Source organism: Neophocaena asiaeorientalis, unplaced genomic scaffold (assembly GCF_003031525.2).
Source record: "Neophocaena asiaeorientalis asiaeorientalis breed wild unplaced genomic scaffold, Neophocaena_asiaeorientalis_V1.1 scaffold138, whole genome shotgun sequence".
Lineage (NCBI taxonomy): Eukaryota > Metazoa > Chordata > Mammalia > Artiodactyla > Phocoenidae > Neophocaena > Neophocaena asiaeorientalis.
The window spans coordinates 1,331,562-1,358,115 of record NW_020172632.1 but is presented as its reverse complement, the minus strand read 5'-3'; the positions used below and the strand labels follow the sequence as shown (position 1 = coordinate 1,358,115).

The 26,554-nt window shown below is 44.8% G+C and overlaps 1 protein-coding gene across 1 annotated transcript in view; it reads left to right on the top strand.

Annotated features, from left to right (window-relative positions):
* AGBL4 (AGBL carboxypeptidase 4) overlaps nucleotides 1–26,554 on the top strand; it is a 1,255,618-nt gene that overhangs the window by 1,181,220 nt on the left and 47,844 nt on the right. Inside the window, exons 10-11 of the mRNA XM_024739248.1 lie at nucleotides 13,930–14,082; nucleotides 16,575–16,737. Coding sequence (XP_024595016.1) covers nucleotides 13,930–14,082; nucleotides 16,575–16,737 — 316 coding nt within the window. The remainder of the gene's footprint in view (nucleotides 1–13,929; nucleotides 14,083–16,574; nucleotides 16,738–26,554) is intronic.

Below are 26,554 nucleotides of genomic sequence, written 5' to 3'. Positions count from 1 at the left end.
CTATTTTTTTTTTTTTTTTTTTTTGCGATACGCGGGCCTCTCACTGTTGTGGCCCCTCCCGTTGTGGAGCACAGGCTCCGGACGGACGCGCAGGCTCAGCGGCCATGGCTCACGGGCCCAGCCGCTCCGCGGCATGTGGGATCTTCCCGGACCGGGGCACGAGCCCGTGTCCCCTGCATCGGCAGGCGGACTCTCAACCACTGCGCCACCAGGGAAGCCCTTACTGAGCTCCTAATACATTCCTGGGGGTGCCCTAGTTTCATCGGCCTTTGATATATAATGAAGCAATATTAACTTTTAATTATGAAATTAAGATGTCCCTCAGCTCTCACAGGCTTAAATATCATATCATCTCAGTCCTTTTCTTGTTTTGTCTCATATTCCTGCTCAGACTGGGGCTTTCTGCAGGAAGGCCTGGCTTTTCCATTTGTATCTATGTCCACTCTAGATGCAGGAGTGAACACCTGGGGGGACCCCCAAGGGTGAGAATCAAGCAGAGGCTTTGGAAGCAGTGTGATGTACGTTAGAATCCCAGTTCAGACCCTAACCTGCTATGAGATCTTGACAAGTCTGTCTCGGAGCTTCTTCTGAGAAACTAAGACCATGATCTTATTTACTTTAGTGAACTGTTGAGAAAATCAAATGAACTCATTGGTGTGAGAATGGTTTTTAAACTCTACAAATGTGTAAGATAATGGTTATTGTCAATAGATGTTCTACTGAACAAGGAAGAAATTTACATTTATGTAAGCTGGGTTCCCAAGCCCCTCTCACTTCTGTGCTCCTATAGCCCCCGCACCTGTCTTTGAGTCTTCCCTTGCACATGCAATTACTTTTTAAATGTCCATCTTCCCTGTAAAGTTTTGAACTCAGAGAGGTCCGTATCCCTGGTGCCAAGCACAGCACCTGAACGAAGTATCACTGTGTGACTGAAAAGAACGCATAGAGTGTATAATCTGCCAGATGTCTGGCCAGGTGCAAAGCCAGTCACCGCATTCGACTTCATGGGAACCCTGTGAGGTTGGGATTATTATCCCCAACTTTTAGATGAGGAAACTGTGGTGCAGGTCATAAAGCCCATCCATGGCTAAGCTGACACTTGAAGCCAAGTCTGCCAGATCCCAAAACCACGGAACTCCTGTGACTCCCCTCTTCTATCGTCATCATCATTGTCTCAGTCAACATGGGGGTCACCAATCACTGCGACAGTAAGCAGGAGACACAGGTCAGCAGTTCTTCTTTTGTTTTGGGAGGGTCTGTTATGAACCCAGACCGCTTGTGCTGAGTCTTTGTTCTCTCTCCCTTTTTCTAGGCAGGAGTGGAGGAGGGGATGGAAGCCAAGGAAGGCTCCCTCCTGCCAGGCCAGACCTGGCTCTTCCGGGATCCTTGGAAGAGATGTAGAAATGCCTCCATTTACATGCACATCCTACTTTTCATTTCTAAGTAGAGTAGGATTGTAAGAGTAGAAAAATAATTTTACTCTTCTGATGCTTTTTCCCCACACCTAAGCATTACTCTCACGAATTTCCTTTGCCCTGAAGTTTATTCTGCTGAGGCCAAAGAGGCCACAGATGCAGAGGCTGGGTGTTCTGAATAGCTTAGAGATGAACAGCTTAGCCCTAGATCAGAAAGACGTGGGTTTGAATTGCAGCGCTGCCCCTTGTGAGCTCTTTGTCTCAGCTTGATAACAGCGCTTACTGCACAGGATTTTTATTACAAGACCATACATAGGAAGCACTTAATAAATATCACCAGCTTTTGACGATGGGGTCATGGTTAAGAGCATGGATGGTAGAGCCAGACTGTTTGGGTCCGGCCAGTTACCGCTATGTGGTCTGGGGGATCCTTTGAAAGTTACTTAACCTCCTTATGCCTTACCTTAGTTTCCTCACTTGTAAATGATGTTTCTATCAAATAGGGTTGTGGGAGGGTTCGTGAGTGCCTGGCATGTAGTAAGTGCCATACTGCTATTATTATCCTCCCTCCATAGCTCTGCTGGCTAGAATCTAGGCCCTGAGACTCCTAACACCACACCCCGCACAGCCCCTTTCTCTGAGTGCAGGATACCTGGTGCATTCATTCACTTACTTATTTTGTCACTCAGCAAATGTCCCTGATGACTTACTGAGTGCTGGGCCCTATAATACACCCTGGGGATGCAGAGGTGAGCCAGGCATGGTCCCAGCCTTTACCGAGTTCACAGACCACTCCCCTCCTCCTTCTTAAAACCTTTCTTTTTCTCTTGGTTTTCATGAAACCACACTGTCCTTTTTAATTCCTCCTTCTCTGGTCACTCCCCAGTCTCCTTTGCTTCTTCCTTTACCCAAAGTCTCAACCTCAGCAGGTCCCAGGCTCAATCTTGGGACCTCTTCTGGATCCACACTCTCTCCCAGTGACATCAAGGAGCACCTCCATGCTAATGATGCCCACATTTACATCTCTAGTCCGGTCTTCTCCCCAGCACTCCATTTTCATATATCTAACTGCCTACCTGACATCGGTATCTCAGTCATTGCAAATGCAGAGATCCACGTCGGAACTCCTGAATTTCTCACCACCCTTCCAACTGCTCTGCATCCCAGTTTCCTCCACCTCTCTCCACAGCACCACTATCTGCTCAGTTGCTCAAGGCATAACCCCTTGATCCATCTTTGATGCTTCTTGCATAGAAACCGTGTGCAGGTCCTGTAGAGGTGTGGCCAAAATATTTATCAGCTATGTCCCTCTCTTTTCATCTCTACTGTGACCACTTCAATTCAAGCTACTGTGATCTCTTCGGAGACACCGGTGCATCTGTTTCTACTCATGTGCCACCAAAATCCATTATCTACACCACAGGCAGGGTAATGTTTTTATAGCGTTCCCCTACTGAGATGGCTTCCACTGTATGTAGGAGACACTCCAAACTCTGACTCTGGCCTGCAAGGCCCTGCGTGAGCTGGACCCTATAAGCCTCTCCAGGCTCACCTCCAGTACTAATCATGATACAGCCATTGGCCTTTCCTCTGGTCTTTGAAAATACCACAGTCATCCTTGCTTCAGAGCCTTTAGTTACCCAGAATTCTCTTGCTGGCCTCATTGAATGGCTTGTGGTTTTCATCCTTCAAGGCTCAGCTCAAATACCAGAAGCCTTTCCTGATCACACTACCTCAAGTAGACCCTGCCCCGTCCACTCACTTATTCACCATCTTGTGGCTCACCCCATGCATTCCTAACATGCGTTACAATCTGCCGTCACCTTGCTTAGCTGCTGTTCATGGCAAGTCGTCCCCACCTGGAGGCCAGCTCCCCAAAGGCAGGAACCTCTTCTGTCTTGTTCACCCCCAGGTCCTGGAACATAGTGGGTTCACAGTAAATATTTGTTAAATGAATGAAAAAACTGGATGATAAACACCTTAACAGAAGAGTATTTAAAAAATCTGTGGGAGTCCAGAAAAGAGAGCTGCTGTCCCTGGGAGAGTAAAGGGAGGCTACACAGACAAGAGGCCGTTGGGCCTGTCAGTGAAAGATGAGAAAGAAGTAACCAGGAGGGGAAAGGGAGGGGGAGTAGGCACCCCCCCGCCCCCCCACCCCCGCCGCCACAGGAGTAGCAGACACAGAAGCACAGAGAGGAGAACCTGCGTGTGCTGGAGAAGTTATGGGGCGGGGGGGCGAGGGGTGGGTGTCAGCAAGGCTGGAGAGTAAAGAGAAGAGAAGCAGGAGACAAAGAGCCATAGCTTGGGCTTCCCTGGTGGCGCAGTGGTTGAGGGTCTGCCTGCCGATGCGGGGGACGCGGGTTCGTGCCCCGGTCCGGGAGGATCCCTAAGTGCCGCGGAGCGGATGGACCCGTGGGCCATGGCCGCCGGGCCTGCGCATCTGGAGACTGTGTTCCACGGCAGGTGAGGTCAGAAAGGTGAGAGGCTCGCGTACCGCAAAATAAATAAAGAGCCATAGTGTGTCCCCCTCTGTGCCCAAGGCCTGGGTTTCTTTTGTGGTTGTGCTTCCTTTTGTCCCCACTGATTCATTGCATGCCTTTTATTTTTTGTGGCAGGAATGTCAGTCCAGCCACACCCAGGGCGAGGAGAGAAGCCTTAACTGGGCCACTTCAGAGATCTAGGCTATGTGTGATAAAGGACATCATTTTGTCTCTTAGAGTTGCTCATTTGTTGTTGTTTTTTAATTAATTAATTTTTATTTTTGGCTGTGTTGGGTCTTCGTTGCTGCACACAGACTTTCTCTAGTTGCGGCAAGCAAGGGCTACTCTTCGTTGCTGTGCACAGGCTTCTCATTACAGTGGCTTCTCTTTTTGTGGAGCACAGGCTCTGGGCACATGGGCTTTGGTAGTTGTACCTCGTGGGCTTTAGCGCTCAGGCTCCGTAGTTGTGGCACACGGGCTCTAGAGTGCAGGCTCAGTAGTTGTGGCGCACTGGCTTAGCTGCTCCGCGGCATGTGGGATCTTCCCAGACCACGGCTCAAACCCGTGTCCCCTGCATTGGCAGGTAGATTCTTAACCACTGTGCCACCAGGGAAGTCCTGCTCAGTTGTTTTTAAGGAAATCATTCTCTATTTTTCTTAAAATTTCTCCTTCCAGCTTTAAGACATGCACCCTGACTTCCATAAGTATCTACTTTAACTTCTGAAAAACAGACAGGGAGATATTTTAGGTGATAATAAAAAAAATAGATTTGGGGCTTTTTTGCCCAAGTCCATGGGGAAAGAGCTGCCTTGGGCAAATCTGAGCAGGGGAGTTGTCTGGAAGTTCTCTAACCCTCCTTGCTCTCCCCACCCCCCCAACCTTTCTGAGAGGCTAAGCCTAAGCTTCCTTCCTGGGATGAGGGCGATTGCCTTGCTGGACCGCTAGCTCCTGCGAGCACGGCAGGATGTCCGGCGTGGCTTGTAACCAGAGCCTGGGTTTGAGTCTCTCCACTTCCTGCTGCATCCACTGGGGCAAGTTACTTAAACTCTCTTAGCTTCAGCTCCCTCCTGCTGCATCCACTGGGGCAAGTTACTTAAACTCTCTTAGCTTCAGCTCCCTCCTGTATACAAAGGGAACACTAAAGCAGTTTACCCTCCTCAACTTGTCCTTATCCCCGCCTAAGCTTCAGTTTCTTTCTCATCTCCAAACCTGAGATAAATCTCTCTGCCCTTCCTGGGTTGGGTTTCTCTTCTTTCATTGGCTTGAATATGTGGTCCACCCTGAAGTGCTGCCCTAATGTGGAGGACTCAGCCCACATCATAGCACCAAGCTCAGGCTTTGGCTTATGCCACCTGATGTGAAGCAGGGAAGCAGCTCAGAATGTAGGGGAGAAAAACCCCAAGAAAACAAACAAAAAATAACTAACTCATTTCCTCCCCGGGGTCTAGGAGGAAGCAAACTCCACGCTAAATTATGTTCCAAATATGCCCTAAGGTAGTTTTAATTTTATTGGCACTGCTTTTAATTTACTCTTTAGGCCCCTGATTGCAGGATGAGCTGTTGGCTGCTGGCAAGGGGACAGCTCTTCATTGCTCGGTTTTAATTAAGTTTCTTAAGTTCAGAAGGAAAGAACAAAGATGCTGTCCCCGCTTCTATTCTCAATCCCAAACTGTAATTAAGGGCCCTGAATTAGCTGCACACCCCTTGCTCTGACACAGCCACAGAAAAGTACCTCGTTTGCTGGAAAAACATTCAGGTGCAGCTGTTCGTTCATTTAATTCACTCATTATTCAATCAATTCACTGATTCATTTTCTATTCATTCCCTTACCAGACCTCTAATGATAACCTACTATATACCGGGCCTTGCTCTGGTCCTGTGGATTTAAAAATTCAGCAATGTATGGTCCCTGCCCTGAAAGAGTCCACATTCTAATAGTAGATGGAGATAAACAAAGCATTATTATGCCATGTGGTCAGTGCCAGGAGAGAGAATTATGAGAGCACAGAGGAGGCTGTTAACTCATCCCTGAAGGATAAAATAAGGCTATTTGAATTTATATTTTGTACCAGTCGGAGGAATAATATTAGATGCTGTAACAAGCAATCCCCAAATCTCAGTGGCTTAATACAGTAAAGGTTCATCACAGGCTGATGCAGGTCAGGTGACTCGCCTGGCCATTTTCCTCTCAGTGTTGATTCAGCGACCTAACCTTTTTCCTTCTTACTACCTATCCTTTTTCCTTCTTACGATACCATTGTTTTTACATGTAGCTTCCATGCACAAGAGCAAGAATGTGGGTGATTGTGTACAGGTTTAATGGCCAGGCTTGGAAGTGACACTTGTTACCACTGCCCACATCCCATTTGATCCCAACCAAATATCAAAGTAGACTGGGAGATGTCTTCCATGGTCCAGGAAAAGGAAGTGGAACTGGTGAGCATCCACTTAGTTTCTGCCTTAAATATTAAGGTTGTGTCAGAGTTAGCCAGATAAAGAGATCATGTATTCCAGGCAGAGAAGACATTCATTGTGTGTAAATGTGGAGACAAAAGTCACAAGCATAGAGGTTTGAAGTACTCCAGGCAGCACTATAGGACTGTAGTGTAGAATATCAGACCAGAATTGGCAAGAGCTGAGACTAGACAGGGGCCAGATCATGCAGGACCTATGCAAATATATTAAGGAGTTTGGACTCTATCCTGTGAGCAACGGGGAATGGTAGAACAGTTTTAACTAGAGAATTTTATTTATTTTTGGTCGTGTTGCATGGCATGTGGGATCCCAGTTCCCCAACCAGGGATCGAACCGGCGACCCTGCGGTGGAAGCACAGAGTCTTAACCACTGGACTGCCAGGGAAGTCCCAATTTGTTTGCATTTTATTTTTTTATTTATTTAAAATTTTTTTCTAAAAAAATATTTATTTTCCTTAATTTCTCTTTCTGACCTTTCATTGTTAGTGTATAGGAATGCAAGAGATTTCTGTGCATTAATTTTGCATCCTGAAACTTTACCAAATTCACTGAATAACTCTAGTAGTTTTCTGGTGGCATCTTTAGGATTTTCTATGTATGGTATCATGTCATCTGCAAACAGTGACAGTTTTACTTTCTGTCTTCCAATTTGGATTCCTTTTATTTCTTTTTCTTCTCTGATTGCTGTGGCTAGGACTTCCAAAACTATGTTGAATATTAGTGGCGAGAGTGGGCAACCTTGTCTTAATCCGTATCAAATTACCAATGGAATTTTTTTACAGAACTAGAAAAAAAAATCTTAAAATTTGTGTGGAGACACAAAAGACCCCAAATAGACAAAGCACTCTTGAGAAAAAAAAAAAAAAACGGACCTGGAGGAATCAGACTCCCTGACTTCAGACTCTACTACACAGCTACAGTAATCAAGACAATATGATACTGACACAAAAACAGAGATATAGATCAATGGAACAGGATAGAAAGCCCAGAGATAAACCCACACACCTATGGTCAGCTAATCTCTGACAAAGGAGGCAATGATATACAGTGGAGAACAGACAGTCTCTTCAATAAGTGGGGCTGGGAAAACTGGACAGCTACATGTAAAAGAATGAAATTAGAACGCTCCCTAACACCATACACAAAAGTAAACTCAAAATGGATTAAAGACCTAAATGTAAGGCCAGACACTATAAAACTCTTAGAGGAAAACGTAAGAAGAACACTCTTTGACATAAATCACAGCAAGATCTTTTTTGACCCACCTCCTAGAGTAATCAAAATAAAACCAAAAATAAACAAATGGGACCTAATGAAACTTAAAAGCTTTTGCACAGCAAAGGAAACTATAAACAAGACGAAAAGACAACCCTCAGAATGGGAGAAAATATTTGCAAACAAATCAATGGACAAATCTCCAAAATATATAAACAGCTCATGCAACTTAATATCAAGAAAACAAATGACCCAATCAAAAAAGTGGCAGAAGACCTAAATAGACATTTCTCCAAAGAAGACATACAGCTGGCCAAAAGGCACATTAGAAACTGCCCAACATTACTAATTATTAGAGAAATGCAAATCAAAACTACAATGAGGTATCATCTTACACCGGTTAGAATGGGCATCATCAGAAAATCTACAAATAATAAATGCTGGAGAGGGTGTAGAAAAATGGACCCCTCTTGCACTGTTGGTGGGAATGTAAATTGATACAGCCACTATGGAGAACAGTATGGAGGTTCCTTAAAAAAGTAGAAATAGAATTACCATATGACCCAGCAATCCCACTACTGGGCATATACCCAGAGAAAACCAAAATTCAATAAGTCACATGCACCCCAATGTTCATTGCAGCACTCTTTACAAGAGCCAGGTTATGGAAGCAACCTTAATGTTCATTGACTGAAGAATGGATAAACAAGATGTGTTATGTGTATACAGTGGAATATTACTCAACCATAAAAAGAAAAGAAATTGGGTCATTTATAGAAGAGACGTGGATGGACCTAGAGACTGTCATACTGAGTGAAATAAGTCAGAAAGAGAAAAACAAACATCGTATATAACACATATATGTGGAATCTAGAAGAATGGTACAGATGAACCAGTTTGCAAGGCAGAAATAGAGACACAGATGTAGAGAACAAGTGTATGGACACCAATAGCAGAAAGTGGGGGAGGGGGACATTAGGTTGGATTGGGACTGACATATATACGCTAATAGGTATAAAATAGATAACTATAAGATCCTGCTGTATAGCACAGGGAACTCCACTTCACTGTACAGTAGAAACTAACACAATATTGTAAAACAACTATACCCCAATAAAAAAATTTTTTTAATAAAAATATTTATTTGGCTGTGCCGGGTCTTTGTTGTGGCACGCGGGGTCTTTGTTGCAGTGTACAGGATATTTAGCTGCGACATGCAGGATCTTTTAGTTGTAGTGTGTGGGACCTTTAGCTGCGACATGCAGGCTCTTAGTTGCAGTATGTGGGCTCTAGTTCCCTGCCCACGTATCAAACCTGGGCCCCCTGCATTGGGAGCATGGAGCCTTAACTGCTGGACCACCAGGGAAGTCCCTTGTTTGCATTTTAAAAGGTCGCTTTGAAGCAGCAAAAAAAACCAGGTCAGAAGCTATTGTAGTAGACTAAGAAAGACATGGAACTCAAATCAGACATGATCCCTCTCCTCAAAGAGCTCATAGGCAGACAGACATACTTTTCACAGATTACAGTAACAAGTATACAAGTATATCTATACAGTATTCAAGTATACTTATACAGTAACAAGTACTGACATCAAGGCCCAAGCAAGAAGCTGTTTGGAGAAGGAGGGATTTATTTTAACTGAGCATGAGAAGAAATCATAAAAAGTTTAAGAAAGCCATATCTCCTCTCTCATCCAGCAGCCACTTTTAAAGATGGGGAAATTGAGGCACAGTGAAGAGCTGCTACTTATTCATGGTCACAGATTATGTTTACATTAGAACCAGAGGTAGGAACTCTGCTCTGCCTTCCCTGCTCCATTCTAATGAACCAACCTAAGTCCATAAAGCCAGTATAGGCACAAAGCATCATCAGGATGGTGAGGAAATTAGTATTTGTGGTCTTTGGCATTGCCAGCATACTGCTGAATATGTGTAATGAAGAGGAAAAAGAACTAAGACTTCAAACTCAGACGCTATGCAGGCAAATTCCCTAGATCTTTTTCTACTCCAGGTAGAATTTAGACTCTCAGAGTGGGAGGGGATCTTAGAAACTAAATAGTCCTTTAACATTGTTTTGAAGATACTAGCCAATGCAGTTAGATACAAAAAAGAAATTAGAAGCATAAAAACTGGAAAAGAGGAGATAAAATTGCTAAGTGTATGTGATACGATTGCAAACCTGGAAAATACTGCTCCCTTTATTCACCTCAGTCATCCTCACCTCCTGGCTGTTCCTTGAACATGCCAAGTACATTTACTTCTCCTTCTACCTGATATCCTCAAGACTAACTCTCCTACTCCATTCAAGTCTCTGTTTTTCCAGAACCTCTATTACTTTCTATTCTCTTACTATGCTTTATTTGGTTCCATGGCATTTATACCTCCTGACATCTAGTATTTTTATTAATTGGTTTATTTTCTTTCTCTCCCGTAGAATGTAAACTCTTTGAGATCAGGTGCTTTCTGTTGTGTTCATTGCTATATCCTAGTGCCCAGAACACTCCCTGGTGCATATTCCCAGTGCCTAGAACACTATATGACACGTCATAGGTACTCAGTGGTTATTTGTTGAATAAGTAAGCAAATGAAAACTCAAAAAAAATAAAATGAGAAATTATTATAAGAACTAATAGAATTAGTGAGGTGTCTGGGTACATATTTAAACCATTGAAAATCAGAGCCTTTATATGTATAAAGAACTACCAGTTAGAAGATTTAATGGAAGATATCATGTTTACAACAACAATTAAAAATATAAACTGCCTTGGCATCAAAAAGAATGTTCAGGGTCTATATGAAGAAAAAAAAAAACTTTTAAAACTTTCTGCTGTACCCAAAAGAAAATGGAATAAATGGAAAGTCAAAGCATATTCTTGGATTGGAAGCCTCAAAGTGATAAGAGTCTTGACAGGATTGGGGGAGCAAGGAAAATTAAAGAAGCTAATTACAAAGATTGTATAGAAAAATATGCAAGAAAATACAGGAAAATATGGGGAAAGAAGCATAATGAGGTGATACTAGCCCTCCAAATATTAACATACATTATAAACTTAACAGAATTAAAATTGTGTAGTACTGACACATGAATAGACAAATGATTAGAAGAGAATAGAAAGTCCAACGATCAACCCAAATACATACAAGAAAGTTATATGGTAAAGATGGCTTTTCAAGTCAGTGGGGGAAAGATGCACAGTTTGATAAATGGTATGGGACAATAAAGTTTAACCCTTACCTCACACCCTACATCCATGTAAGTTAAAATTGAAATGAAATTTTTAAATATAAGAAGTGAAACAATAGAAATAATAGAAGAACCAATGAAAGAATTCAACCCAGAAACCACAAAAGACTGATAAATCTGTCTAAAATGTTAGCATTAAAAGTTTCCACGTGGAAAAAAAGTACTAGCAGATGTAAGGTCAAAAGACAAATGGCAAACAGCAAAAATATTTTTATACTACACACAAAGGCTAATTTCTCTAGTATATAGTTTCTATAAATCAATAAGGAATAAAGCCCTGAAACCCAGTCTTTAAAATGGACAATGGAAATCAACAGACAATTCATAGAAAAGAAAAAGCTAATAGTTCCTAAATATGTGAAAAATAATAACCATATAATAAAAGATAATTATACTAAAAGAAATTCAGATTAAAACTAATCTTAGATATCAGTTTCACCACCAAATTGGAAAGTATCAAAGAGTTTGATCACATCCATGTTTGCAAGGTAATCATGAAACTGATGCTGTTATACATTGCTAGGATTGTAAACTGGTCCTTCTAAGGAGGTCAGTTCATCAATGTTGATCAGAATCACAAATGCACATAGGACCCAGAAATTCTACTTCTAGGAATTTATCCTACGTATAATTGTATATGTGTGAAATGGTGTTTATAACAGAGTCAATCACTAAGACTTCGTAACAGAAGGTTGGAAGCAAATGTCTGTCAGTGGGGAACTGCCTAGTTTATATACGACTGTTTAAAAAAATGAGGTAACCATGTACTGAGAAAGAATTATCTCTAAGATATGTCGGGAGGAAAAAAAGTTGATCCAAAAATTGTGTTTTTGTTTTTTATTGTGTTTTTATCCCATGCGGCTTGCAGGATCTTAGTTCCCCAAGCAGGGACTGAACCCAGGCCCTCAGCAGTGAAAAGCGCAGAGTCCTAACCACTGGCCCGCCAGGGAATTCCCCAAATGATGTGTTTTTAGCGTGCTACCTTTTGTGTGCGTTGGGGCAAAGGGGGTAGGGGGAGGAATATTTACTTGTTGGTGTGTAAATGATCTCTGGAAGTTTGTATGAGAAACTGGTAATGTGAGATGCCTCTGGGGAGTGTGCCTGGGTGCCTGGAGGACAAGGGTAGAAGGGAGATTATTCACTGTAAATTCTTTCATATCTCATTGACTTTTGAACCAGGCAAATCAATCAATATAATTCACTTTACGGTCATTTAAAGTAAAATCACATTAGGTGCCAGGTGTCAGGATGGGGCAGTGGAAGCCACTCCAGACTGGTTTTCGGAGGAGCCAGGTTCTAATTCTTATTCCTTCACTAACTTGCTGGCTGACCTTAAGCAGGAAACCTCCCCACTCCGAGCTGATCTGGGAAATGTCAGAGAAACTGGTTTCTAATAGTTCCCACATCCAGAGATATAAACGGCAGTTTTTCCTTACCCATTTCTTAAGTCATCTCTCTACCACCTCCTTTCCTCTGCAGCTCATCAAAAGCTCAGAGGAAAAGACAGACAATTGAAGAAAATAAAATTGCAAAGATGACTTTTATAGGGCTCCTGTTGATTCACTGCATATTCCACCTCCAACGCTGAAAATGATGAGTTTAATATCACCCAGCGCTCTGCATCTTGTATCTCTCAGAAGGCAGCTTACGCCACCCAGAGAACTGGGAGCTCAGCAAGACATGATCTTTCACTCCAAGTCGGAGGCAAATGAAATGACAGTCACGAGGCCCACATTCTAGAAGCAACATGGTTTTCATTTGGTCTTAACTTCGTTTGAAAGTGTCCCAAGGAGGGAGAATTCTTCCAAGCCTGGATTTTTCTTCTTTCCCAGGACTACATGCTAGAAAGCAGATGGAAAGGTGGCCAGGTCTTGCCATGGCTGTTTCTAGTCTTACCCATTAATGGTGATACGTTCACTGTGTCAAGGGTCAGGAGACCTGGGTTTCAGTCCCAGTTATTCCCATGTTACTCTCTGAAAGGACGGATATATAGGAAGAGAAAGTCAGATTTGAGGGACATTGATGTTCTAAGGGCCTGAAAATTCCCCCGTTCCTGGCATTCTATTGCAGTGTCTGGAATGATCCCTCTGGGTGGTTTATTCATTCACTCTGCATCCGGCTACTGAGCATCCTTCATGGACAGGCACTGGGTGCTTTCCAGGCAATCCCCCTACCTTCGGGGAGCTCATAAATGAGAAGGTTAACAAATAACATTGCATCGAGCTAGGGAGTGCCTTAAATACATGTGAGCAGAGAGCAGAGAGAGACTAGTCACAATTACCTTTATAGACAACAAGGTTATTTTTTCCCATACACTATGTATTATTGGGGGGTAGGTGTGGCATCGTGAAGTGAGGTTAAATAAAAGAATTAACTAAGATGTCCTATGTAAAGCTCCCAGAATGGTGTCTGGCATGCATTAACTATGCAGTAAATGATAGTAATGATTATCGCTGAGTTGGATTCCCACTCTAACTCTCTGAGGTTGGAATTAAAATACCCGTTTTTCAAATAAAAGTTTCGAAGCGGGTACATGATTTACCCCAGAATCCCTCAGCTAGAAATGGCCCACTTGGGGCAAAACCATTAGCACGCTCAATTTAAATACAATTATGTCACCTGAAGGTGTTTCTCATTAATCAGAGAAACAAATTCTGCTAATGCCTTTAGTCATGAATGTATTAACTGTTCTGGGTAGGTAGCATCACTTCAGAAGACCTCTAAAGAGGGCTGCTAATGGTAGCGCTCTGAGACCCTGAAGGCGGATGGTGTTAAAAGTAAGGAGAGGGATTTGCCTGGTGGCGCAGTGGTTAAGAATCCGCCTGCCAGGTAGCCCCCGCTCACCGCAACTAGAGAAAGCCCGCACACAGAAACAAAGACCCAACACAGCCAAAAATTTAAAAATAAATAAATATATTAAAAAAATAAAAGTAAGGAGAACTTGATCCTTGCTACTCTCAACCCCTCCAATCACATTGCAGGTAGTTGCTACATCTGAAGAGACATAGGGCTAGCTCACAAGGAAATGTGTGTGTGTGTGTGTGTGTTTAAGGCATACTCTGTGGCCCTGATGTCTCATTTGTCATCCTTTCTCTCAACAGAAAACAAGCCTGGAGTTTTATATTGACATCCATGCCCACTCCACCATGATGAATGGCTTCATGTATGGCAACATCTTTGAAGATGAGGTGCGGTTCCAGAGGCAGGCCGTCTTCCCCAAGCTCCTCTGTCAGAATGCCGAGGACTTCTCCTACGTGAGTGAAGAGTTCTCAGTCAGGCAGCCCCAGCTTCCCTCCCCAAACTGCTCCCTCCCTCCCATCACCACCCTGTCTTTCCCCTCACTCAATTCAGTTTGATTTAACATTTCACAGAACACCTACTCTGCTCTGGGTCTTGCGTGGGTGATAAAGATGGAGGTAAACAAGCTCTGTCTGTACCTGCAAGCAGCTCATCACCCATCAGGGAGGGAGACTCTCTGAAAAGAGCGCTTGGTTTGTCCGAGGAGCTGACATTGGTTTCGTTGATCTGATTCCAGTGCTAACAAGAGAAGAAACTCACTGAGCATCTCCCAGTGCCAGACCCTGGCCCAGGGTCTGCTTTCACAGAGCTTTGGCCTTCATTCTGTTAGAAGGAGCCTAACATGTCTGCTGATGGGGGTCATATGTCCACCATCCTCTTCCTCCATAGCCCTTTCTGGGCCCCAATTTCTTTGTCAGTAATTTGTGGGTGATAATTTTTTGCCTTGCCTGCCTCGTAAATTCCTGGGAGGACAAACGCAATAATAGATATGAAAGTACTTTGCAGGCAGTAAAGATCTCAACAGACTCCAGAGACTGTTGTTACTACCCCCTTACATGCCAGGAAGGACTGGAGAGGCTGTGGACTGGCAGTTAGAATAATTTGCAGCAAAAAGGAATATTGAGAAATGGCAGGGCAGATAAGGAGGGGAATCACCCTGTGGTGGAAGCAAACTTGGGAAAGAGTTTTTGCACATTTTTCTTTGTTTTGATACGAAATCTCTGAGGCCTGTTATTTCCGTGTGGCCAGAGCGGGAGAGGCCCACGAAGGGCACAGCAATTTTTGAAGTTGATGAGCTGAAAACATGCCTGCTCGTTGCTTCAGGCCTGGACTTTAGTGGAGGGAGGATGAATTTCTCCATGAGGTGAGATGCACTTTGAATCCCAGAATCCTGGAATGCCCCACCAGGAAAGGAACTGGGAGATTATTTAGCCCAATCCAACACTTTATACCCAAGAGACACTTAAAGCCCAGAGAAGTTGGGTATTTAGGGCAAGGTCCCTCAGCATTTGAAACAGGTAGAATGAGAGGACTGCTCATTCGTAGCTTGGGGATAAAAACAGCCGTGCTCATTTCTGTGGCAATCTCTGGAGGAAGACCAACCCTTGTCTTTTTGAAACCACTCCAGTTTCAGAGCAGAGTGTGGTCTTCTGGAGGAGACCCCGGGAGACTGTGATTCTCCAGGAGGCTGGGCCACAGACTTCAGAGACCCTCACAGGGGTGAGGTTTCCAGGGTCTACAAAAAGGGTGTAGTCTAGGAGCTTTATTTCTGGCCTTGCCTGATGGAGTTCCTGCATTGCAGCCTCCTTAAGAGCTTAGGGCTTGGGTCAAGGTCATCTATCCTAGTCCAGCCTCTGTCTCCCCTCTTCTCTGATTCTCAGTACCCAACTCTAGAATGAGAGAGCTGGATTTCACTACATGAGCTTCAACTTCAACAGTCCTTTCTGATCTGAGACTCTAATTTTCTGATCCTTTCCTTTACGTCAAAAGGCACACACACATACATACACACAGCTCTCCTTCTTTCAGTGTCTCTATATCTGTCTTGTTTTGCTGTTTTCTTTCTCCCTCTTCCTCCCCACCCCCTTTTCCTTCTTCTCTTATATTCTGCTGAACAGGACATGCCTTCTCTTATTAAAACCAGCTTCTTCATTTACTGCGATTTCCATGGGTTAGCATAGAAAGCCCTTCTAACCACAAGTGAACTGACCCTCACAGCTCTGTAAAAGAGATGTTATATTTACCACCGCTTTACAGGTGAGGAAACTGAGGCTCAGACCAATAAGGCTACTTGCCTAACATCTCACACGCTTTTGGAGAGAGGACTTGAAATGCGGACCTGCTGGTTCTTTCCTCTCTATCCACTGTGCTGGGGGTAGTAGACACCCAAGGAAAGAAGAGCCGTGACCCCTGTGCTCTGGTGATGCTGAGCACGAGTTCAGCTGTCCCTAACGGAGGGGGAGCTTTGTGAAGGAGGGTTGGGGTGTCTGGAGTCACTTAGTCCTGGTCCAGGCCTGTGTCACTTACTATGAACTTCCATTACCTCACCATAGAGGGGAAACATTATGACACCCCTGTCGAGGGGGTGAAGCCTAAATGAGATACTATATGGGAAACAATATCATAAAGTTGAAAGCAATGCCCAAATTTCAGTCTTGATTATCGTAATATCATTCTTACGCTCTGTCTACTTTTCCTTGCTCCATCTGTCCCCATTCAAATTTCCACAAATCTTTGTTAAATGGCAGTTACTATGCCCTAGGAACCGCGCTAGGTGCTTTCATTTAATTGTTTGTCTATTTAATCCATCCTTACAATAATCTTGCAAAGTGGGAGTCACATCCCACTTTTCAGATGAGGAAGCTGAGATTCAGAGGTGCTCGCTCAAGGTCTCATAGCCAGCAGGTGTCCAGCCCTGATTCTCTCCTCCCTTCTTTGTCTCTCACAGTCCAGCACGTCCTTTAACCGAGATGCCGTGAAAGCAGGAACTGGCCGTCGCTTCCTCGGTGGGCTGCTGGACCACACTTCGTATTGCTACACCCTCGAGGTTTCCTTCTACAGCTACATCATCGGTGGCACCACGGCCGCTGTGCCCTACACGGAGGAAGCCTGTATCCTTCGCAGGTCCCCCCCACCCCCCAGCCCTGGGCCAGCTCGCATCCAGCTGAAAGTACCCAAGTCCACCAGGATTTACCAAGCAGGTCAGGAATTTGGTCTCTAACTCAGGTGAGGGCTGAGGCTCTGGGGTGAGGATGGAAATGACTGGTTCTGCTGGTATCATCTCTGGATTGTCCTGTTTGCTCTCTGCCCTCCTAATGGACACCCCCCTCCATCTGCCTGTGCTATGCCTCAAGTCTTCCTCGGGCGCTTGGACCCATGGCCTTCCCATACCTGTGTTGCTCCCCTCTCTCTCTCCCCTCTGTCCCCTCACAAAGGAGTGAGTCTTCCATCATCTAAAGTATGTAAGTACACAGGCCAGATCTCATCCCGGGGCTGCTAAGGAAGACTGACAGTCTTGGTCCCTCGTTCTCACCCTGAACATGTCTCTGTCTCTCTCTTTCTCTTTTTTTTTTAAATTTTTTATTGGAGTAGAGTTGATTTACATTAGTGTGCCAATCTCTGCTGTACAGCAAAGTGACTCAGTTATACACATACACACATTCTATTTTTAATATTCCTTTTCATTATGGTTTATCCCAGGAGATTGGATAGAGTTCCCCATGCTCTACAGTAGGACCTTGTTGTTTATCCATTCAAAATGTAATAGTTCACGTCTATTAACCCCAAGCTCCCAGTCCATCCCTCTCCTTCCCCCGCTCCCTTATCAACTATACATCTGGTCTATAGACCAGACGTCCATCTCTCTGTGCTTATGCCCCTGCCCTTTGTCTTCCCTCTGTGCACTACTTTCCCTTTCGCTTGTCTGTACCCGCCTTGTCCCCTCTACTTTTATTTATTTATTTATTTGTTTGTTTGTTTGTTTGTTTATTTATTTATTTTTGGCTGCGTTAGCTCTTCGTTGCTGTGCGCGGGCTTTCTCTAGTTGCGGTGAGCGGGGACTACTCTTCGCAGCGGTGAGCAGGCTTCTCATTGCGGTGGCTTTTCTTTGTTGCGGAGCATGGGCTCTAGGTGCGTGGGTTTCCATAGTTGTGGCACGCAGGCTCAGTAGTTGTGGCTCACGGGGCTCTAGAGCACAGGTTCAGTAGTTGCGGCACACGGGCTTAGTTGCTCTGCAGCATGTGAGATCTTCCCGGACCAGGGCTCGAACCCGTGTGTCCTGCATTGGCAGGCGGATTCTTAACCACTGTGCCACCAGGGAAGTCCCCATCCCCCTCTCCTTCTGTCTGTCCCCCCAACTCTCGCCTTGTGTTTTTCTCTCCTTACTTCATGTGATGTGTTCCTCCCTCTCCTCCTCCATCTTCTCTCCTTTCTCCACCATCCTTTCCTCTCTGTCTCCCCTTAGCCTCCCTCCATCTTCCCTGCCTTCCTGCTCATCCTTTGTGCATCTTTCTCTCTGCCTTTGCATTTCCTTTGCCAACTCGCTTTTCCTCTTGGCTTCCTCATAAAATGTCCCTGAAAACCCCCAAGCCTGTCATGATGAAATTAGAGGTCGCTTTCTAGCTTGCTTGATTTTTTTAGGGATTATTTACTAATTCTAGTTTCCTGAGTATTGATTTTCATTTCAAGGTCAGTACATAAAGGTTGTGACAGATTGTGACAGTTTCTGCTTTTCTTTACTTTTTGTTTTTGGACTGACCCATTTCTCCTTTCTGAACACTTAGTTTTCTCAGAGAAAGAATTATAGTTGATGGAAAAGAAAGGGAAAGGATAATATTAACTCTCTATATACAAACTCTCTCTCCCCAGAAGTGGAAGTGCTCCTTTCAGCCTTGACTGAACCCTTGGGGAGTGTTTGTGGAGTTCTTACCACACTCTGTGCAGGAAAACTTCCTTTCTGGTCGAGACATGACTTAGCACTAGTCCACACAGTTGGTTGCACCCTCGTGGCTCTGGGGGGTCCAGTAACCTAGCTGGGGACATGGGGGCAGGGTGATGGCCTCAGAGGGAGGGGCGAGCAGTAGGCAGACGAGGTGTTAGATCAGTGTTCCAGATCCAGTACCTCACTGGAGAGACTGTGGTAAGAACTGAGGGAGAGTCCCCCCGCCGCCCAGTCACCAAGACCGGGACAGTCACCTTGAAGTCTGCTTTAATAACTACCTGGCTCACCGGTCAATGGAGTAGGCTCTGCTCTGCAGCAGAGGACGTTGGTTTCCAAAGTCCTGGCCATCTCTACGTGCCACACTGCCCCCGTACACACACACACACACACACACACACACGATGGTGTGCATGCTCACCGGTCAATGGAGTAGGCTCTGCTCTGCAGCAGAGGACGTTGGTTTCCAAAGTCCTGGCCATCTCTACGTGCCACACTGCCCCCGTACACACACACACACACACACACACACACACACACACGATGGTGTGCGGCCCATTGCTTCCCCAGGATCCGCTAACTCCAGTGCTGCACGCATACGCACATTCCATGCTGCCCCTGCCTAGCTCGCCCCTGGTGTGGTGGCAAAGGAGACAGGGAGTTGTCTGAAAGAAGGGTTTGAGCATGCACACCAAAGGTATCCCACATGTGAGCCTTATCTCAATGAGATAAGGGTCCCGCCAGGTGTGGCCTGCACTTAGTTTGTGGCTGATTTCTGATGTCCAGTTTGATGGATTCTCCTACCCTATCTCAGCACCTCCAACATGCTTTTGTGTTAGAAGCAAATGTTTCTCTCAGTGGAAGGCCCCTCCCTTGACCCAGGCCCAGGGTTTCCTCTCCTCAACACCCAATCCTCATTCATCAAAAGTAAGTACACCATTAGCACATGCCAGGAGTCCTACTAGGCACTGGGGTAAAATATTGCCCGAGAAGGCATGGTCCCTGACTCACAGAGCTTTTGGTCCACCTGGGGAGCCGGAAAAGGAAAGAGACAGTTATGATCTGTGGGGTAAGTTCTGTGGTGGAGGAATTCCAGAGGGCCATGGGAAATGTTCATTTAAATATATATATATTGAGTGTCTGCCATAAGCCAGGTGAAGCTGTAGGCACAGGGGATGTGTAGCAGGGAACATACTGAAGACAGAAATGTCTGCATATGGGGGTAGGAGGAGACTTAAACACAGTTTCGGGAAGTCAGGGAAGGCTTCCCGGCGGAAGAGACATCTAAGCTGAGTCTTTAAGACTGAGTAGAAATTAGGCAGATTGCTTGGGGTGGATCGTTGTAGGGAGGGCATTGCAGACAGAAAGGGGAGGAAGGAAGGTGGACTGTTGGAGCTGTAAGGGGTCGGGTATGGCTGAAGGACGTCAGATGCAGGAGATGGGACCAAAATGGCAGCCCGTTAGGAATTTAAACGGTAAGGACTGTGAAGAGCAGTAGTTTAAAGAGCAGTGGGAAGCCCCTCTGGCTGCAGTGGGAAGGTTAGATTGGAGGGGCCGAGGCTGTAGACAGAGACACACTAGGAGGCCGTTATGACAATCCAGGTGGGAAATGACTCAAGCCTAGACTTGGGTGGTGCTGTGGAATATTCAGAATGTGGCACTGAGAAGACTTGGGAAGTGATTGGATGGGGATGTCGGTGCGGACCAGAAGCCAGCGTTTGGGAGGGGTTAAGGGTGATGGGTAGCAAGGCTGTGCAGGAGCTCAACAGGCCGCGGTGCTGTTGGGTCACCCCATCTTATCTGTCATCTAGGGGACAAGAAGAGGAATCTGGAGTTTCTCCAGAGAAGTGCAGGCCAGTTCAACACACATGAGTGTGATTTAACCTGGTTCTTGTTTGAAATGTATTTAAAAAAAAAAACAGAGGGAGACTTCAGGCAGACAGATTGTGATCTTTGTTGGCTGCTGGCTCTGTGTCCCAATCAGAAAAAGAAATTACATGGTCTGATAGGAATGGCAATATGGTCTGGGAGGAAGTGTCCTCTAGACTGGGAGTCAGGAGACCTGGATCTGATGACAGCACCAACATCATCCCACCCTTCGGCAATCCTCCAGCCTCCCTGAGGTAAGCGTCATCACCCTCACAAAGGCACCGAGAACCTTCCTGCTTTCTTAACCCCTGCTGTGGGAATAATATTCATGAAAAGAGAGCAGACTTTCAATTGAGACAGATCTGGATTTGAATCCGGGCTCAGCCATTTACAGGATGTGTCACCACGGCAAGTTACATAGCCTCACTGTGTCTCAGTGTCCTTGTCTGTAAGAGGAGGACCTAGTAACGCTCAACCTCACTGAGTTGCAAGGAGGTTAAATGAAATAATATATATGAGCGCGCACCGTTAGCTTTAAATATTAAGCGACTATTGGTTAAAACATCGAAAAGGTTTACGTGACTATGAATGAGGACCCGCATTTATGTTAAAGAAGGTAGTCAGGGCTGTGAGAGCAAAAGACCAGGGGCTGTGTTGGTAGGGTCCACGGGGCAAAAGGCCTTGGTGGGATCACCATAACGGAGGACCTGGACCTCAGAACGCCTAGTGGTTCACACAGCGAGTGGGTATGTGCAGTTCCCATGATGAGGGGTTTTAAGTCTGTTATCCAGAGTATGCCCTTCCCAGCATCAGGGTCCATGAAGGCCAAATTAGCTATCCAGAGGATGCTGGGTGAGAGGAAGACCAGAGAAGAACTAGGTGAGGTGGAGAATCCTGAGGGATATTTCACCAAGGCCCACAGTAGTGTCCACCTCCTTACCTTCCAGAACATATGTATCTGTCGGTTTAATTTTTCTCCCTGGAAAAGCAGCAGCTAAACATTACCAGGGTCTTGCTCTCTGGCTCTCCACCCCACTACATCAGGGTAATATAGCCATAGACACTGATGCTTCCCTAGCTGTGTGACCTTGGGCTGGTTATCTCACCACTCTGAGCCTGTTCCCCCATTTGTAAAATAAAAATAATAATACTCACTTTGGGTGAGGCTTATCGGGGTAGCGAAAAGATGCAATATATCTCCAATCCCCTTGCACTGCCTGGCACCTGATAGGAACTCAACAAATGTTTCTCTGTCATCACTTTTCTCATCCCCATGCAGACTGCATGACTTTCCTTCCAATGGTTGAATCTTCAACCCAATGATCTGTCTTTGAATCCAGCAACCGGGGGTTTGAATCCAGCAACTAGGGGTTTGAATCCTGATTCCATCACCATTACTGGGTAGCCTCAAGCAGGCCCTGTCCCTTCTCTTAGTCTCAGTGTCTGATACTTCCTACCTGTCAGAGCTGCACAATGAAACTATGTGTGGACTTGTCTGTATTCTGGTTCCTTCCAGCTCTGATATTCTAAGATTTTTCTGATTCTAAAATTTTATAATTCCCTGTTTAGATGAATTTATGGATATCAAGAATCCACAGTTGTGTTATGTATGAGTCTTAAGACTGAGTGACCCCATGAGCATGAGTTTCAGTCCAATAGGGAAAATCAGCACAGAAGTGTCCTGGACAACTGATCAAGCCAAGCCGATAGCTATTTTCATTCTTTTAGTTAAAGGGTTCTTAATCGAGGGCTTTATGGATGGGCTTCAAGAAGAGCCTATGAACTGTCTAAAATTTATGCAAAACTGTGAGTAAAAATGTGGAGTTCATTTTCTGGGAGGAAGACTTCTAACTTTCAACAGAATCTAAATGAAGAGCCATCCTCAGAGGCTGCTGCCCTGGCTGGTGGTCTCTGTTCAGGTTGTAGCACGAATACAGCTGTGGTCAGAGGCGTGGGTGTGAGTTCTGCTTTCTGTCATTCTAGCTGAGGACCGTAACTCAGTTATTTAACCTCAGTTTCTTCATCAGGAAAGTGCAGATAATGATTATTTCCTTCACGGTGTTGTTTGGAGGGTTACGTGAGAGAAAGCGGATAAATGACTGGGCATATACTCAGTGCCATTAAATATTAGCTCCCTTGCCTTTCCTTCCTGTGGTTTGTTGTTTCTCTTGTTGTGATATGATAAATTCCTGAGAATTTTGGACCATTCTTCAGCAAACCTTATTTACATTTTACTGGCCTGCCAAGTAATAAATATGCTGTGTTCAAACAATTTAAAAAAAAAGAGAGAGAGAGAGAAAGGCTAAACTGGAATCATAAAATAACCCAGAGTTTCTCTGGCCTTTGTTTATGGTCTGGTTACAAGCCAAAAGGAAATAGCTCTTTGACATAATGGATGAGAAAAACATTGGAAACAGAGACCTTGGGTCCTAAGCAGACTGTTTTCCACACACACTTATAGCTGTGGACACCTTGAAATCAGAAAATGCTGTCTCTAGGAGAAGGGAACGGCTGCTGTAGCCAAGACAAAATGCAGAGCTTTAGAACTCAGTTAGTTATCTTGGTCTCGATTCAGAGCCCACTATGTGCCTTGTACTGCGTCCTCTGAAACATACAGCAGACATTGAAGATACCATTTATATACTCATCCATCCCACAAAACTCACTAGACACTAGAAATAGGCAGATGAATAAGGCATGGTTCCTGCCTTCAAGAAGGAGACAGTTTTGAGAGGAGGGAAAAAGGTAGAGACAGCAGCACAGAGGGATAAACGATCAGGCAGAGGGAAGCTCTGCTGGTTGGGGATGCACATGGGAGCCATCTAACCCTGCAGGAGCGGTGAAGAATGAGAAGGAAGAAGGACTTCCTGGAGGAGGAGTAACTAGGGCTCAGGCCTCCAGGGTGGATGGGATGCAGGCAGCAGAAGCAGGGTAGAGCCGCCTTCCTGGTAGAAGGAGACATACAGGAGAAAGCCCAGATGCCAGAGAGAGGATGTGCATCCAAAGTATTGGAAGGAAGTCGGAGTTGGGCCAGAAACAGTAGCTGATAAATAAATATAGGCAGAACCAGACCACGAATAGAAGGAGAAAGATTTGTGAGCTATGTAACAGGTACATTAAACAAGAAACACAGCGTACGATTATAAAACATGTTTTGTCGCCCATTGACCCTGCACAGAGATGCGTATAGATTCTACATCTAGATCTAGAGATATAAAAGCTCTTACAAACCCCATGACTTTCTAATCACTCTCGGGAAATTAAAAGTTTTCTAATTAATTCTGGTCACCGAACAGTCTCTGTTCAACAATGACTGTATCTCGTCCAATCAAAGCCATTGAACCTCTTCAAAGTAAAACCTTCCACATCCTCTAGCCCAGGCCTGTCTCAGACAGGCTGCTCGAGGTGACTCCTGTTTCCCTGACCTGATTTCCATCCCTTTCCCCCATCTGGCTAACCCTAGATGTTTACCCCTCCAAGACAGAGCAGCATGAGGGACAGGAGGAAAGTGTAGGAAAGGTCTTGGGTGACTGGTACTCCCTGAGAGGGCCTGGCAGTCCCTTGTGGGCCTCCTCAGACACACCTGCCCGGGGGCTGGAGAGCGCTGACGTGGGCAAGTGCATGTGCTCAGGCCGATTGTTCATGGGTCCTCCCTCAGTCCACGGTGATCTGGGGTTCACCTCGGTTAGGGCACTGCACCCTCCGGTGGCCCTCTTGTCTGACGGAGAGCTAAAGTTTGCAAATCTGGTTTTCTGGTTTCCTTTTGCAAGTCCTGCCTGGTAGTTTCCTACCTCACTTTGCAATGTGGTATCTACAGACTTGGGATCTCAGCAAAACCAAGACTAAGACAGTTCCATCTTAATAACATGTCCTATTATCTAACTGGTAGAATTGACTATTTTGGGTGATGGCTTGGGTGTGGAGGTAAAGGAAGAAGTCAAGGAAGATGCCCAGTTTCTCAACTTGAACAGCATGGCGGACGGTGGCACCAATCACTTAAACACAACTATTGGAGAAAGGGGTTGGAGAGGGAGATATTCTGAGCTCTGTTTGGGATGCGTTAAGTGTAGGGGGCTCATGTGACATACAAATGGAGAAGTTTGGTAGGCAGATGGTTCTATGGGCCAGAATTTCTGGGAAGAGACCTGGGCTCAGACAGACTTTTCCACAAGCTACTGTAGAGTCATAAGGAAGGAAGGGATTTTCTTGGTGTGCACCGTCAAGGTGGGCTTTCCCTTGAGTTGGTGAAAAGAATGCTGGGCTGGGAGTCCAGATCCCAGTTCTGGAACAGGCTTCTGCCCTCCCCCCCTCATAAAGCTGTGTGACCTTGGTTAAATCATTTTACTTCTCTGGCTAAAGCCTGGTACTAGGTAGACCCTCAGAGAATGTGAATGAATGAAGGAATGAATGAAGTGGAAGCAAGCTTCACCCGCATCTGCTAGTTGACTCACTAATAGGGCAGTGAGTGTGAATATGTGTGTGTGCTGTGGTGGTTATCAGGTGGAGGGGGGTACTGCCTGGGTTTTCTTTCTTGGGGAGGAAGCTTCACTTTTTATACAGAAGAGTAGGAAGCAGTCAGGTCTGACCTGTTGGGTGGCAAGGAAAGATACCCAGGTACTTCCCAGTTCCTACTTGTGATGGCCAAGGTCAAGCCTTTGTTAAGATTCATAAACAAAATAATGCTTCAAAAAGAGAGCTTTGGGAACAGACGACTAAACGGGACTGAAGCCGGTTAGAATCTTTTTTCTCCTCCACACAGACATGGACTAGAATTTGGTCTGTAAATACAAATGCTTACTAAATGGCTGAATGACTGGTTGAATGAATGAATGATTAATAGTAGTAGTAATAATGGTAAAAATTATAATGTTGAGATGTACTTCATGAGATGGGTCAGGCTCCCTGCATTACAGGATTGGCTTTGCCTCCAGCTTGCCATGTAGGTTTGGGGAGTTCCTTTCTCTTTGGGTCCAAATTTTCCTATCTTTCGATTAGAAGATGAAATGATATGATCGCCAAGTTTATTTCCAAATCATTAGGTAGATAGATAGACAGATAGATAGATGGATATAGAAAGAATCATTTGATTTTTGGCCTTTGAGATAAGTACCTTTTTAAAAAAAATCTTTATTGGAGTATAATTGCTTTACATTGTTGTGTTAGTTTCTGCTGTATGACAGAGTGAATCAGCTATATATATACACATATCCCCATATCCCCTCTCTGTTGCATCTCCCTCCCGCCCTCCCTATCCCACCCCTCTAGGTGGACACAAAGCACCGAGCTGATCTCCCTGTGCTATGCGGCTGCTTCCCACTAGCTATCTATTTTACATTTGGTAGTGTATATATGTCCGTGCCACTCTCTCGCTTTGTCCCACCTTACCCTTCCCCCTTCCCATGTCCTCAAGTCCATTCTTTACGTCTGTGTCTTTATTCCTGTCCTGCCCCTAGGTCCTTCAGAAGCTTTTTTTTTTTTTTTTTTAGATTCCATATATATGAGTTAGCATACGGTATTTGTTTTTCTCTTTCTGACTTACTTCACTCTGTAGGACAGTCTCTAGGTCCATCCACCTCACTACAAATTATTCAATTTTGTTTCTTTTTATGGCTAAGTAATATTCCATTGTATGTATGTGCCACATCTTCTTTATCCATTCATCTGCTGATGGACACTTAGGTTGCTTCCATGTCTTGGCTATTGTAAAGAGTGCTGCAATGAACATTGTGGTACATGTCTCTTTTTGAATTATGGTTTTCTCGGGGTATATGCCCAGTAGTGGGATTGCTGGGTCATATGGTAGTTCTATTTTTAGTTTTATAAGAAATGTCCATGCTGTTCTCCATAGTGGCTGTATCAATTTACATTCCCACCAACAGTGCAAGAGGGGTCCCTTTTCTCCACACCCTCTCCACCATTATTTGTAGATTTTTTGATGATGGCCATTCTGATGGTGTGAGGTGATACCTCATTGTACTTCTGATTTGCATTTCTCTTAATAACTAGTGATGTCGAACATCCTTTCATGTGTTTGTTGGCAATCTGTATATCTCCTTTGGAGAAATGTCTTTTTAGGTCTTCTGCCCATTTTAGATTGGGTTGTTTGTTCTTTTGATATTGAG